The sequence below is a fragment of the Ranitomeya imitator genome, chromosome 6, assembly GCF_032444005.1.
Source record: "Ranitomeya imitator isolate aRanImi1 chromosome 6, aRanImi1.pri, whole genome shotgun sequence".
In the NCBI taxonomy this organism is placed as follows: domain Eukaryota; kingdom Metazoa; phylum Chordata; class Amphibia; order Anura; family Dendrobatidae; genus Ranitomeya; species Ranitomeya imitator.
This window is the reverse complement of record NC_091287.1, coordinates 310,119,794-310,135,355: the sequence shown is the minus strand read 5'-3', so window position 1 is coordinate 310,135,355 and position 15,562 is coordinate 310,119,794. Positions and strand designations below refer to the sequence as shown.

Below are 15,562 nucleotides of genomic sequence, written 5' to 3'. Positions count from 1 at the left end.
GGTTCTGCATTATAAACTTCTGTGAAGCACTTGGTGGGTCAAAGTGCTCACCACACCTCTAGATAAGTTCCTTAGGGGGTCTACTTTCCAAAATGGTGTCACTTGTGGGGGGTTTCAATGTTTAGGCACATCAGTGGCTCTCCAAACGCAACATGGCGTCCCATCTCAATTCCAGTCAATTTTGCATTGAAAAGTCAAATTGCCCTCCTTCGATTCCAAGCTCTGTCATGCACCCAAACAGTGGTTTACCCCCACATATGGGTTATCAGCGTACTCAGGACAAATTGTACAACAACTTTTGGGGTCCATTTTCTCCTGTTACCCTTGGTAAAATAAAACAAATTGGAGCTGAAGTAAATTTTTTGTGAAAAAAAGTTAATTGTTCATTTTTACTTAAACATTCCAAAAATTCCTATGAAACACCTGAAGGGTTAATAAACTTCTTGAATGTGGTTTTGAGCACCTTGAGGGGTGCAGTTTTTAGAATGGTGTCACACTTGGGTATTTTCTATCATATAGACCCCTCAAAATGACTTCAAATGAGATGTGGTCCCTAAAAAAAAAATGGTGTTGTAAAAATGAGAAATTGCTGGTCAACTTTTAACCCTTATAACTCCCTAACAAAAAAAAATTTTGGTTCCAAAATTATGCCGATGTAAAGTAGACATGTGGAAATGTTACTTATTAAGTATTTTGTGTGACATATCTCTGTGATTTAATTGCATAAAAATTCAAAGTTTGAAAATTGCGATATTTTCAAAATTCTCTCCAAATTTCCGTTTTTTTCACAAATAAACGCAGGTACTATCAAAGAAGTTTTACCACTATCATGAAGTACAATATGTCATGAGAAAACAATGTCAGAATCACCAGGATCCATTGAAGCGTTCCAGAGTTATAACCTCATAAAGGGACAGTGGTCAGAATTGTAAAAATTGGCCTGGTCATTGACGTGCAAACCACCCTTGGGGGTAAAGGGGTTAATAGGGATCCATAAAGGTGATGAGTGGAAAACGCCATTTTTAACATAGGAGGGTCTATTTGAAAATCTTGTCATGCCTTTTCGGTTTACCAATGCACCAGCAGTATTTCAAAACTGTATAAACAATGTCTTTTCTGATTGCATTGCGAGATTTGTTGTTATTTACCTTGATGATATTTTAGTTTTATCTACTAATTTGGATTTTCACCAGGAACATGTCCGAGTTGTATTACAAAGATTGAGGGAAAATTATTTGCTTGCAAAAATTGTGAAATTTATTTTTCCTGTTCAGGAAGTTTCATTTCTGGCATACATTTTGTTGGCTGATGGTTTTAAAATGGATCCTGGGAAGGTGCAGTCCACATTAAATTGGGTTCAACCTAGTGACCTAAAAGTGTTGCAACGTTTTCTAGGATTTGATAACTACTATAGAAAATTAATTAACAGGATTTTGCAGGTTATTAAACCTCTTACTGACCTCACATGTAAGGGGGCGGACCTCAAGGTTTTGTCACCGGATGCTACTGGAGCTTTTGAATAACTGAAAAAGTATTTTATGTGTCCTCCTGTTCCAATCCAACCCAATCTTCAGGAAGCATTCAATGTGGAGGTGGATGCCTCAGAGTCTGTGGTAGGAGCCGTTATCTCAGGGGCCCAAAACTCAGACTAATTTGCAGCCATGTGCATTTTTCTCAAATAAATTTTAGTCTGCGGAAAGAAATTATGATGCTGGAAATCGTGAGTTACTTGCTGCTAAATTAGCTTTTGAAAAATAAAGGCATTTTTTGGATTGGTCAGTTCATCAAATCACGCTGGTTGCTGATAAAAATTAGCTTAACATTTAACTCCAACACAGGCCAGATGGTCCTTGTTTATTTCTGGTTTAATTTGTCTATCACATTTAGGCTGGGGGTCTAAGAATGTGAAGGCTGATGAATTGTCACACAGTCTTTATTCAGTTTCACCTCCTGAACCTCCATCCTTCATTCTTCCTAAGAGCATTTTGGATTCTTTGGTATCCTCGAAGGTGGAAATGTAGATCCATAAAACTCAGTCATTGGCCCTGTCTGCCACTCCAGGGTCAAAGCTATTTGCACCTGTGTACTTAAGATTACGCTTCACGATTTAGTCTTGAGTGGTCATCCTGAGGTCACAGCTACACAGAAAGCTATTTCCAGATTCTTTTGGTGGTTGTCTATAAGTAATGATATTAAAGATTTTGCATACGCCTGTGGAGTCTGCGCACATGCTAAGGATTTTCTTAACCGGACGGCCATGAAATTGGATCCATTGCCAATTCCGGAAAGACCGTGGACTCATCTCATCTCTGCATTGATTTCATCACAGATTTGCCTCTGTCTGATGGGAAAGTGTTATCTGGGTGGTAGTTGACCGTTTCAGTATACAGACTCATTTTGTTCCGTTGTCAGAAACACTCTCCAGGTTGTTTATTCATCATGTGGTGAGGTTGCATGGGATTCCTTTTAACATACTCTCTGATTTGGGAGTAGAATTTGAATTCCAAGTTCTAGAAAACTTTTTGTAAGAAACTGGGAATTGACTCATCTTTTTCCTCTGCTTACTACCCTGAAACCAACGGTCAGACAGAGGGGACAAATCAATCTTTGCAGCAAATTTTGAGGTGTTTTGTTGCGGCTCAGCAGAAGAACTGGTCCTTGTACCTACCTCTTGTAGAGTTCACCTTTTATAGTCAGGTTAATCACTCTACTGGAACTTCTCCATTTTTCTGTAATCATGGTTTTCATCCCCAGTTTGGTTAGTTTTCCATGATGAGTTCTGAGTGTTTGGTGGTGGAGTTCACTATACAGAAGTATGGGGATGTTAGGAAGGAGGATCAAAGAAATATTGGGGTTGCTCAAGTTCTCCAAAAAAGGAAGGCTGATAGAAGACATTAAGCGGTTCCTGTTTTTAAGGCTGGCAATACAGTTTAGCTATCATCCAGAAACATTAAACTTGAGTACTATTGGCGAAGTTAGGTCTGAAATTCATTGGTCCTTATGAGGCCCTGAAAGTGCTCATTCCAGTGGCATTTAGATTGAAGCTTCCTCCATCTCTCAGTATCCCTGGGGTGGTGGCTGCAGTGAAGCAGGGTCCCAGAGTCGCTGCTGGAGGAGCCAATAGTGGAGCATTGCTGCAGGCTGCAGGCTGCAGGCTGAGATGAGGGGGTGTTAGGAAGTACGGTGCAGTGCGTGCTGCAGGTGTTCCGTCCTGTGGGTGTTCGGTGCTGCGGGTGTCCAATGTTGAGAGTGTCTGGTGCTGCGGGGTCTCAGCCAACATCTTGTGAAAGCCCAGAGCCCCCGCAGTGACATGGTTTCCTATGCGGCATGCTGGACTCCGAGAAAATGGCTGCCAGCCGGGGTGCAGCGCATGTGCAGATGGAGATCTTGGTGCCAAGATCTCGAGAGATGAGATCTTGGGAGACCCGCAGCACCGAACACCCACAGCAGCACACCGCTCCGCACATCCGAACACCACCTCATCCCAGCCTGTGGCCAGTAAGGTATATCCACATAAAAGAGACGCACCCCCATTTTCCCCCCAAATTTTGGGGAAAACAAGTGTGTCTTATAATCCGAAAAATACGGTATCTGACCTTGAACTTGGCATCTGACTATCCATTTCTTCTACTCCCTGGAGTTGACGTACCCTCTTGGCATTTGACCCCCCAGACTATTTCCTGACCAAGCATTTGACTTAACCCTCTGTGTTACGACCTACCAGGTATCTGACATCAGAACTCCTGACTACCCATTCTCATGGCTTGCCCATGAATAGTGACTCAGCATCACAATACCATTTTTATTATGAGCTTTATACAGTTTTTTGACCGGATAAAGATGTGGCCTGCATAGCATCACAGGAAAGGAATATGATTTAGCAGATGATACCATGCTTCAAAAAAAGCACTAAAATTGTGACAGTTGGCACAAGGTAAGTTAATTAATAAGTGGCCTAAACATAGACTAGACAGTCTAAAAATACACTAGATTTATTAAACAACAAAAACCACAAAAAAAACTTGCTGATTTTAACTCTGTCTGATAATTAGACAGTATGGATAGATGTGCCTCAATATTTTCCTGTTTTAAAATATTAGCTAATTTTGCCACTCAATGTTCAAGACAAGTACCTGCCAAGAAATCATCACGCAATAAGTGATTTTCTAGTAAAGGTACTCTGCACCCACAGAATTCTTTTAGGAGGTCTAGATAAGCCAAGAGTTTTTGAATTCCAATTATTTCCAAGTTCAACTAAGCTTAAATATCAAATGGTGTAGTCATCTGAAAATCTGGATTTCTGCAATATTGTTTAGTCAGTATTATTCAGAATATGGGTACACTAGGATACTGAGGCATGAAACACTGATAGGATAGAGAGTGAGAGAAGCTTTCTTCAATGGTAAATCTGGTTCCACTAGCATTTTCTGATCACAACAAAAAATGACAAAGCTACAGAACAGTCCAGTTCTTACCATTATCACAGGATGTGTTTTGCCATAAGCTACGTGCTGTAAAGGGGACACTTGCACACTGGTAAGGAAGATCAGGATGGGGTTGTTCATAGTCCCTCCAGCTACGTTCATGGGGCATCATGAAGTGTGGCACCTGGTAAAAAAAAAAAAAGATAATTATTTTAATTGCATATAAATTGTAGTAAAAAATCAAGTAGTTGTTACATAATTTGCAGCACTTTGTGTCATATGACATTCCCTTCATACTCTGTATTAAAGTCTAATTGCAGATTTTTTTCTATTGTTCCTTTGCTCCTTAAATGCAAAGTTAACCAACTTTCTAGTTAGTCTTTATTAAAAATTATTTATCTGCTGAAGATATTCTGTAATTCATTTATCTAACTGCGCGCTTTTGCAAAACTGATAAAAATCCATCACAGCTATTGCTCCTGGTTCTAGGCTCTCTTTGCTCTCCCCTGTCCTTCTCTCTTTGATAGGATACGTTCCCACGGTCAGTAATCAGCAGCGCTTTGGACGCTGCACATGTCCGCTCCATCCAAAGCGCTGCCAGCTTTTGAACACAGATGATTCCACATGTGTTTGCTGAACCGTGCGGAATCACCGCGCCCAATACATTGTACGGGTGAAATTTATTTTGCGGAGACTGAGCGTCTCCGCAAGATAAATAGACATGCTGCGGTCTGGAAAGATGCACTGCATGTCCGTCACATCTTCTCAGGTGATCCGCGGGCCTCGGCGCTCTCATAGAGGACATGGAATTTCTAGAAATCCCATCCACTACGCTGTAACATCTGGACGCTGTGGGTTGGACACTGCGGATATATGCAGCGTCCAACCAGCAGCGTTTATTGACCGTGGGAACATACCCTTAGAGATGCAGAAAGGAGGGAGAGGGAGTTATACACAGGTTTACATTGGGAATGAGAGAAAGTATTTCAAGTCTTATGGAGAGCAGAGGAAATAAGCTAAAGACAACGGGGAAGTTCAAGGAGAGGAAACAAGTTCAGTATTGGAGCTGATAAGACCTGACAGAGATGATGTATTTATTTTGAAAATTCATATCAGAATGATTGAATAATTTGGTGAAATTTTATCTGAACCTCTGCCCAGATAGCCTGATTGATAACTCAGTTTCCATCCTGATGCTTGGATCTCACATTACAGCTGCAGCTCTCAATCAGACTTGGTGGGAGGAGAATGAATTCACTTGAACTCATGAGCTATTTCATTCTATAGCTGGACTCATTAAAATACTTGTCTTAATGTCAGGATTATACAACAATTCTAAGATACTTTTCAATGTAAATGCACCAATTTCATCAGGTACAGGAGATCTATTTAATATATGCAGTTTGCATTGTGAAATCTAGCGACAGATCCTCTTTAATGCAGAATGATGAGCAATCATGAGTCCACCTCTCGCCTATCAGGCCTATTATGCACATTTTCATATTGAGAAAGGAACTTTTTTGTAAAGGATTTTACATCCATTTTGAGATAGATTTTCACAGTGAGTACACAAGCCTAACCAGGTCTACGAATTTTATTTAATCATGTACGCAGCTTATAGTATGATATCTGCTCCTTCTAGACCTGTCTTCTGCTTTCGACACAGTTGACCACTGCCTCCTACTGCAGATGCTCTCCTCCTTTGGCATCAAAGACCTCGCCCTATCCTGGATCGCCTTGTACCTTTCCAACCGCACATTCAGCGTCTCCCACTCCCATACTACCTCCTCATCCCACCCTCTCTCTGTTGGAGTCCCCCAAGGCTCTGTTCTAGGACCCCTACTCTTCTCAATCTATACACTTGGCTTGGGACAACTCATAAAGTCCCATGGATTCCAGTACCACCTCTATGCTGATGACACTCAGATCTACCTCTCTGGCCCAGACGTCACCGCTCTGCTGTCCAGAATCCCAGAGTGCCTATCAGCCATATCCTCCTTCTTCTCCTCTCGCTTCCTCAAACTCAATGTGGACAAATCTGAACTCATCATCTTTCCTCCATCCCACAAATCTTCCTTACCTGACCTATCTATCGCAGTCAATGACATCATGCTTTCCCCTGTACCCAAAGTCCGCTGCCTCGGAGTAACCTTCGACTCTGCCCTGTCCTTCAAACCACACATCCAAGCTCTTTCCACCTCCTCTCGCCTCCAGCTCAAAAATATCTCCAGGGTCCGTCCTTTCCTCAACCCCCAATCTACTAAAATGCTTGTGCACGCCCTCATCATTTCCCGCGTTGACTACTGCAACATCCTTTTCTGTGGCCTTCCTGCTAACACTGACCTACAAAGCCATCCACAACCTGTCTCCTCCATATATCTCTGAACTAATCTCTCGATATCTTCCCTCACGTGATCTCCGGTCCTCCCAAGACCTCCTTCTCTCCTCCACACTTATTCGCTCCTCATCCAATCGCCTCAAAGACTTCTCCCGAATATCCCCCATCCTCTGGAACTCTCTGCCCCAACACGTCCAACTATCAACCACAGTCGGATCCTTCAGACGGAACCTGAAAACTCATCTCTTCAGGAAAGCCTACAGCCTGCACTGACACCGCTGCTGCCTCATCACTATCGAAGCTACCACCTCACCAACACCGGAGCTACCACCTCACCAACACCGGAGCTACCGCCTCACCAACACCGGAGCTCCTGCAACCCTCAACCTACTGTCTCCTTCCCCATAATCCTGTAGAATGTAAGCCCACAAGGGCAGGGTCCTCGCCCCTCTGTATCAGTCCGTCATTGTTAGTTTGTTTACTGTATGTGATATTTGTAACTTGTATGTAACCCCTTCTCATGTACAGCACCATGGAATCAATGGTGCTATATAAATAAATAATAATAATAATAGTAATAATATTTACAAAGACCATTTTTTTCATACATGAATATACTTCAATAAATTTGGCACATCTTCAGCTGTTTAAATCCAGAAAAAGAAAATGCAATGCTGTTAGCAGATTTGCGCAACTTTTGACACCATTTTCTAGTTTTAAACGTAATACATATGTAGAAGTATTTGTTGACCTTGCCCCCTCCTTCTAGGTCACCCCTACCCATAAGTCACAAATTACTGTGTAAATATGATATGTATCATAGCTCGTGGCACAAATGGACTTATACTAATGGGATTTTCTCACAAACAACACAAACAAAAGTTGTTATTAATCAATACATCTTAGAATAATAATAATTTCCACAATTGGATGTTTTTAAATAAAATGTTCCTGTGCTGAGATAATCTTATAAATGTGCCCTGCTGTCTACTGTGTAATGGCTGTGTTTGACCATACAGAAACATGGTCTGATGGTGTTGGCATGGGAGAGATAAAACGTATGCAGGCATTACAGCAGGGATCAAAGCTGATTCTTTCTTTGAAGTAAAACAATGTTTAAAAACAGGCAGTGAAATGTTTTACCTCACAGAAAGAATCAGCTGTGATCCTATGCTGTAATGTCTGTATACTTTGTTTTGCTTCCTCCCCTGCCCAGGAACTGTGGTGTGATCAGATAATGTTCCTGCACAGTAAGGCTTCTTTCACACTAGCGTCGGAATCTCCCCGTCGCAATGCGTCGGGGAGAGATTCCGACGCTAGCGTTTGCTGCATTGCACAATGGGTGCAGCGGATGCATTTTTCCAGCGCATCCGCTGCCCCATTGTAAGGTGTGGGGAGGTGGGGGCGGAGTTCCGGCCACGCATGCGCGGTCGGAAAAAGCGGTCCGTCAGGAGAAAAAAACGTTACATGTAGCGTTTTTTGCTCCCGACGGTCCGCCAAAGCACGACGCATCCGTCGCAAGACGGATGCGAAGTGTGGCAATCCGTCGCAAATGCGTCGTCAATAGAAGTCTATGGGGAAAAAACGCATCCTGCAAGCACTTTTGCAGGATGCGTTTTTTCTGCAAAACGACGCATTGTGACGGATTTAAAAAAACGCTAGTGTGAAAGTACCCTAAGACACAGCCATTCCACAGGACACAGGAACATTTTATTTAAGCATCCAATTGTGGAAATTATTATTATTACAAGATCTGTTGATTAAAAACAACTCTTGTTCATGGGAAACCCCTTTAATGCTTCGCCTTTTTTTGAGGATCTCTCGGTTGTGAGTAAATATAAAAATAGCTATTATCTGGGACCAAAAACCTGACCTGATCTAATGTTTCTGACAGATTAGAGAGTTGAAGAAAAAAAAAATTATTCCTTTGCAGAACTTTTAATTTATCATAAATCAATAGATTCCAGTGCTAATAATAGTATCTTAAACTGCTGCAGTTCTGAAAAAGTCTTTCTGACATTAAACATTAAGGATGAGGAGGGAGCCGCAGTCCTTGGAATCTCATCCCTTCATGCTACTGACCTGGGCATGTGGCTGTAAAGATGTATAAGCTTGAGGTACTGCAAATGGATGGTTGACTATTAGCTGAGTATCTTCTGCGCCAAGCTGTTTTATTCCTAAAAATATATATATATGTTTTAATAGAGAAGGGATTTGCCTTATTGTAGGTACATCACATTGTTACAATATTACACCAATTAACACACCTATTCACTTAAAATGCTACAATATTATACCAACAGTGGTGAAAATAGGTTTTTAATACACTGCCAATTTTCATGTTTTCCCATCTACAAAGAATGGAGAGGTCTTTAATTCTTATTGTAGGTACACTTCAACTGTGAGAGAAAAAATCATTAAAAAAAATCCTAAAAATCAAATTGTATGATTTTTACATAATTAATTTGCATTTTATTGCAAAAAATATTTGTTATAATAGAAAAACATAACTTAATATTTGGTACAGAAACTCTTGTTTGCAATTACAGAGGTCAGACGTTTCCTTTAGTTGTTGACCAAGTTTGCACACTGCAGCAGGGATTTTGGCCCACTCTTCCATACAGACCTTCTCCATATCTTTCAGGTCTCAGGGCTGTCACTGGGCATCATTGTTTCAGCTTCCTCCAAAGATTTTCTATTTGGTTCAGGTCTGGAGACTGGCTAGACCACCCCAGGCCCTTGAAATGTATCTTACGGAGCCACTCCTTAGTTGCCCTGGCTGTGTGTTTCGGGTTATTGTCATGTTGAAGACCCAGACATGACCGAACTTCAATGCTCTTTCTGAGGGAAGGAGGTTGTTTTGGACAAAATTTCGAGATACATGACCCCATCCATCCTCCCTTCAATATTGTGCAGTTCTCCTGTCCTCCTCTCACAAAAAGCACCCCCAAAGTATGATATTGCCCCCACCATGCTTCATGGTTGGGATGGTGTTCTTGGGGTTGTACTCATCTTTGCTCTCACCTGATCACTAGACCTGGGCCTGGACATGTGCTGGCGTGAGCATGGGGACCTTGCATTTCATACAGGATTTTAATCCATGACAGCGTAGTGTGTTACTAGCGGTAATATTTGACACTGTGGTCCCAAATCTCTTCAGGTCATTGACCAGGTCTTTGTATGTACATCTGGGCTGATTCCTGTCCTTTCTCAGAATTCTATTTACCATGATGTGAGATCTTGCATGGAGCCCTAGACTGAGGAAGATTGACAATCATCTTGTTTCTTCGATTTGGTAATAATTGTACCAACAGTTGTTGCCTGATCACCAAGATGCTGGTCTATTGTCCTGTAGCCTATCCAAGTCTTGTGCAAGTCTACAATTTTGTCCCTGGTGTCCTTAGGCAGCTCTTTAGTTTTGGCCATGGTGGAGAGGTTGGAGTGTGATTGATTAAGTGTGTGGACAGTTGTGTTTTATACAGGTAACGAGTTTAAACAGGTGCAATTAATAGAGGTGAGTTCAGAGAAGGAGGACTTTATAAAGAAAAACTAACAGGACTATGAGAGCCAGAATTCTTGCTAATTGGTAAATGCTAAAATACTTATTTATTGAAAAAAATGCTATTTCATTATTTAAAAACTAGATGGTGGCCCAATTCTAACGCATTGGGTTTACTAGAATATGTATGTAGTTTATTTATGAAGATTTAAGAATAATTCAATGAATACACAGGATTTTCCGGGTAAAATATATACATTATCAGTGAAGCGGTGTTTAAATCCCGCGCCAATATCACTGATTGGTTGCGGCCGGCCGGGCGCCACCAATCAGCGCAGCTGGGTTTAAATCTCGAGTCAATATCGCTTATTGGTCGTGGCCTGCCGGGCGAGACCAATCAGCAAAGCGTGGTTCAAATTTCGTGCCAATTCGTGGCCGGACTGCGCCTGTCGCTGATTGGTCGCGGCCGGCTGGACATGACCAATCAGCGCAGTGGGGTTTAAATCTCGAGTAAATATCGCTGATTGGTTGTGGCTGGCCGGGCGCGACCAATCAGCAAAGCGGTGTTTAAATCCCACGCCAATATCACTGATTGGTCGTGCCCGCCGGCTGCGATCAATCAGTGAAGCGTGGTTCAAATCCCGTGCCAATTCGCGGCCAGACTGCACCTGTCACTGATTGGTCGCGGGCAGATGGCGAGACTAATCAGCGAAACGGGATTTCCGTTACAGACAACCAGACAGAATTATACAATTATATAGTAGATACCCGATGCGTTAGAATCGGGCCACCATCTAGTATTCATGTAAACATTGGTGCTTACATTTATGTTTTAACCCATTGGACACACTGCCATTGTTTTTCTCCTGTCTTTATTTTAAGAGTCAAAACTTTATTAGTCATTTATCGCTGTATGACAGCTTGTTTTCTGCAGGATGACTTATAGTTTTCAAAGACATCATTTATTTTACCATATGATAAACTTAAAAACAGGGACAATTTTTATTCTCTCACTTACACACTGTCCTCCGTGTTGTTCTCTCCCTCACAGACTGTCCTCCATGTTATTCTCTCCCTCACAGACTGTCCTCCATCTTATTCTCTCCCTCACAGACTGTCCTCCATGTTATTCTCTCCCTCACAGACTGTCCTCCATGTTATTCTCTCCCTCACAGACTGTCCTCCATGTTATTCTCTCCTTCACAGACTGTCCTCCATGTTATTCTCTCCCTCACAGACTGTCCTCCATGTTATGACAGACAGTAACTTTCTTTATTCTGCCTCCTGCGGTGACGTTTCAGTCCATGGACCTTTTTCAACCACGGACCGAAACGTCGCCGCAGGAGGCAGAATAAAGAAAGTTACTGTCTGTCACTTCCTGGTGTGGCGCTGTCCTTTTTATATTTTGATTGTGGACTCTTTTGCTGGGACGGACCCCCTGGTGTGGACGAGCGCCCTGATGTCCATGGAGACGGTGTCAGTATTGGGTGCGGTCTAACACATTTGTTGGATACTTGTCCTCCATGTTATTCTCTCCCTCACAGACTGTCCTCCATGTTATTCTCTCCCTCACAGACTGTCCTCCATGTTATTCTTTTCTTCACAGACTGTCCTCCATGTTATTCTCTCCCTCACAGACTGTCCTCCATGTTATTTTCTCCCTCACACACTGACCTCCATGTTATTTTCTCCCTCACACACTGTCCTCCATGTTATTATCTCCCTCACACACTGTCGTCCATGTTATTCTTTCCCTCGCAGACTGTCCTTCATGTTATTCTCTCCCTCACAGACTGTCCTCCATGTTATTCTCTCCCTCACAGACTGTCCTCCATGTTATTTTCTCCCTCACACACTGACCTCCATGTTATTTTCTCCCTCACACACTGTCCTCCATGTTATTCTCGCCCTCACAGACTGACCTCCATGTTATTCTCTACCTCACAGACTGTCCTCCATGTTATTCTCTCCCTCACAGACTGTCCTCCATGTTATTCTCTCCCTCACAGACTGTCCTCCATGTTATTCTCTCCCTCACAGACTGTCCTCCATGTTATTCTCTCAAACACACACTGTCCCCCATGTTATTTTCTCTGTCACAGACTGTCCTCCATGTTATTTTCTCCCTCACAGACTGTCCTCCATGTTATTCTCTCCCTCACACACTGTCCTCCATGTTATTCTCTCCCTCACACACTGTCCTCCATGTTATTCTCTCCCTCACAGACTGTCCTCCATGTTATTCTCTCCCTCACAGACTGTCCTCCATGTTATTCTCTCCCTCACAGACTGTTCTCCATGTTATTCTCTCCCTCTCAGACTGTCCTTCATCTTATTCTCATTCTAGTATATGCATGTATTTTATTTATGAAAGCTGGTTGAGGACGGCCGGGCGCGACCAATCAGCGATGCGGGACTTCGGTTACAGACAAACAGACCCTTAGACAATTATATATATATAGATCATACAATGTTGAAGTATACCTATGATTAAAAGTACAGACCTCTCCATTCTTTGTAGGTATGAAAACTTGCAAAATTAGCAGTGTATCAAATATTTATTTTCCCCACTGTATGTATACACCTACAATGCCTGATCAGAAACCAACTTGAGCATTTTGTGCCTACAGCCTCATGTCAATTTCATATTACCAATAACATAAGTTTTATGAATGCAATGGGTTATTGGAAGGCAAACAACAATTTTAGGTGAGGAGTATCTAAGACCCATTCTACTGTGGTCCAGTTTGGGGGGCAGTCTTTGCAAAATCAGGACTGTTGACAATAATACAATCTTCATTTTTTTGAGAAACTTAAGCTTTGATATTTGTTGTAACTGATGCTGAAACACCAATTAGAATATAATCAAACTGTGCAAAGGAGCGACCTGAACTCTTCTATATGCTCTTTATATTACTAGCTTCTTCTCACTCATGGGTCCACTCAAGAATCACATTCTGGTTGTGACTTCTTACATATAAGGACTGGGAATTTGCTGCATGGTCTGGCGTGTGATACTGACAGAACATATTTAGTGGTTAACCTGTAAAACTTTTCTTACTTCTCCCTTGGTTTGTTGAGAGCTTTTGTAAATGAAACCACAAAACATAATTGGCAGGAAACCTATTGGAGGAAGGATATCTCACCTTTCTTTGATCCTTCTGGAACAATTTTGTACACCTTATATGGGTCTGATATATCCAGTTGACTTCTCTCTACTAACTCCTCAAAGTCGTTACTCTTGTTTAAGGCACAACGTAATCTTGTCTTCCATGTGGGAGGATCCGGTTTGTCAAAACCCTCTCTGTATTTGCCTTTAAAAAGTGCCCATGCCTGTGAGTGCAATAAGACCAGTAAACATCATAGAATATAAGACAAAAAGCTGATTAAATATGCAAAGCAAAAATGATGAAATGCAAAGACATCAACCATTTCATAAACATAACATCAGAGGTGCTCAATCATACAATACAGTCTTAAGGTAACCAAACCTATGAAACTAGTTACTGCCATATTGCAACTTATTCAAGCTCCACTATAAACCTACAAATGTGGCCAAGTGTGCATGTTAACAGGAAGAAGGGAATAAGCCACTGCCAGAACACTTTATCATCAGCTTATCTCGCACATATTTGACCACTCTTTCTCCTGATATGTACTGTATATGCCTTCTGGGAGAGTCATGTAACCTTGTAGATGAATCTCTATGAAATCAGTAGGTTAACATGAATTTACTCTTATGACCACGTCTTAAGTAGTCTTTTCCACAGCATACACAGGCCAACAAATGAAAATCAATCATTCTTTGAAATTCCAGCAAATCCAATTTTCATGGATCTTTAAAGAGGTTGTGCACTACTGGCCAGTCCCTGCTTCATTAATTCTGGAGCCCAAATAAATAAAGACGATGAATACGAGACGAGGTTTCTGCAATGTCAGCGCTGCTGTTTCTGGAGGGTGAAGTGATATTGATGTATTACATGACAACTGCACTAGTGAGTGGCCGCTGCATCAACGTGTGCCAAATTTCTTGAATTGTACATTGTATTTTGATTAAATGTTTGCAATAATTTTGCCATGTGGCCTGACTTCATGTATTCTTCATCATTATTAAAGGGTAGCACTAGCTAGGCTTTCAAGTAACTTTTCAGAATAAGGTGTTGTCTGTGTATGTGAGGAATAACACTACTTCCGGTCATTGCATGACTTGTACCCTGCATTTAACCAGTTTTCGTTTTTCACGCTCTATCTCTTAATTTGAAATTGACTCTGAGCTGGTGAGAGGAGACTAGCTGCTGTAATCTCTCCAAGACAGAGCACAGCACACAGAGGGATGATTTCCTTTCCTTCATTCCTTCACAGACAGAAGCAGCAGCAGCATGGAGGTAATTATAGAGTAGCACTGAGCAGGTGTGAATCTCTAAGGGAGGTAAAAGACTTGTTAGAAAGCTCAGCACAATCTTTCTATGTCTCCCTCTGTCTGCTTTGTTGCTATCCGTCTCACTCCTACAAGTCCACTCTCCATTGAACATAATTAGCTTTGTAATCTCATACTGTGCTGGCAGTTGTCTTGTCTTCACGAAGAGAAGACAGAGATGAGCTGCTCTTTTCAGATGGTGAGTTCACATGGCAGGGGGCAAATAGCAGCAGATTTCACTGAAAAGTTTTGTTACAAAGTGTCTTATATTCCGTTGCACTATTGATTTATATAGTTTCTTGAAAGTACAGTTCCCTTTTTAGATAATCCCTCTCTCTGCTTCCCTGCTTCTGTTAGATTCTTCAAAGGTTCTCCAAGAAGAACATTTTTCTGTAAATATGATATATTTCCTAATAACTCTGTCATATTTATTTCAGTAAAGATAGGCTTAGACTAAAACAAATGTAGAGCATACAGGAAGAAGTACCACACTGTGAGCATTTCCACGCAGTCTTCTGCATCTGATAAGTATGTTACGTTTTCTTAGGTAAAGCTTTATGCTTATGGTACTTAGAAAATGAGACAGCCCTCTGCTGGTAAATGAGTCACCAAAAAGTGACTGATCAGAAGTGTGGGAAGTGGAAAATAAAATAAGGCTGCTTTATAAGAAATTATTAACATTTGGTACCAATAGCCTACAATATGTGTGGTCAAGTTTAGAAGTAGCAGACAAAAGATATTAGATAACATAAGTTAGATAAACTATGGTTGGAGTCTTGCTACTTTTGACAAGTTTTTGAGAGCACCAATTCTATCAGCTAATATTGCAAGCCGTGATGGTCATGTGTAAATGAATGACATCATGTTTTACTCTAGGTGGCCAT

General features: G+C 41.5%; 1 protein-coding gene across 1 annotated transcript in view; it reads right to left on the bottom strand.

Moving 5' to 3' along the window:
* Positions 1 to 15,562, bottom strand: part of IRF4 (interferon regulatory factor 4) — a 55,205-nt gene that overhangs the window by 20,678 nt on the left and 18,965 nt on the right. Inside the window, exons 3-5 of the mRNA XM_069728927.1 lie at positions 13,408 to 13,594; positions 8,845 to 8,939; positions 4,476 to 4,608 (exon numbers count right to left, since the gene is read on the bottom strand). Of these exons, the coding sequence (XP_069585028.1) occupies positions 4,476 to 4,608; positions 8,845 to 8,939; positions 13,408 to 13,594 (415 nt within the window). The remainder of the gene's footprint in view (positions 1 to 4,475; positions 4,609 to 8,844; positions 8,940 to 13,407; positions 13,595 to 15,562) is intronic.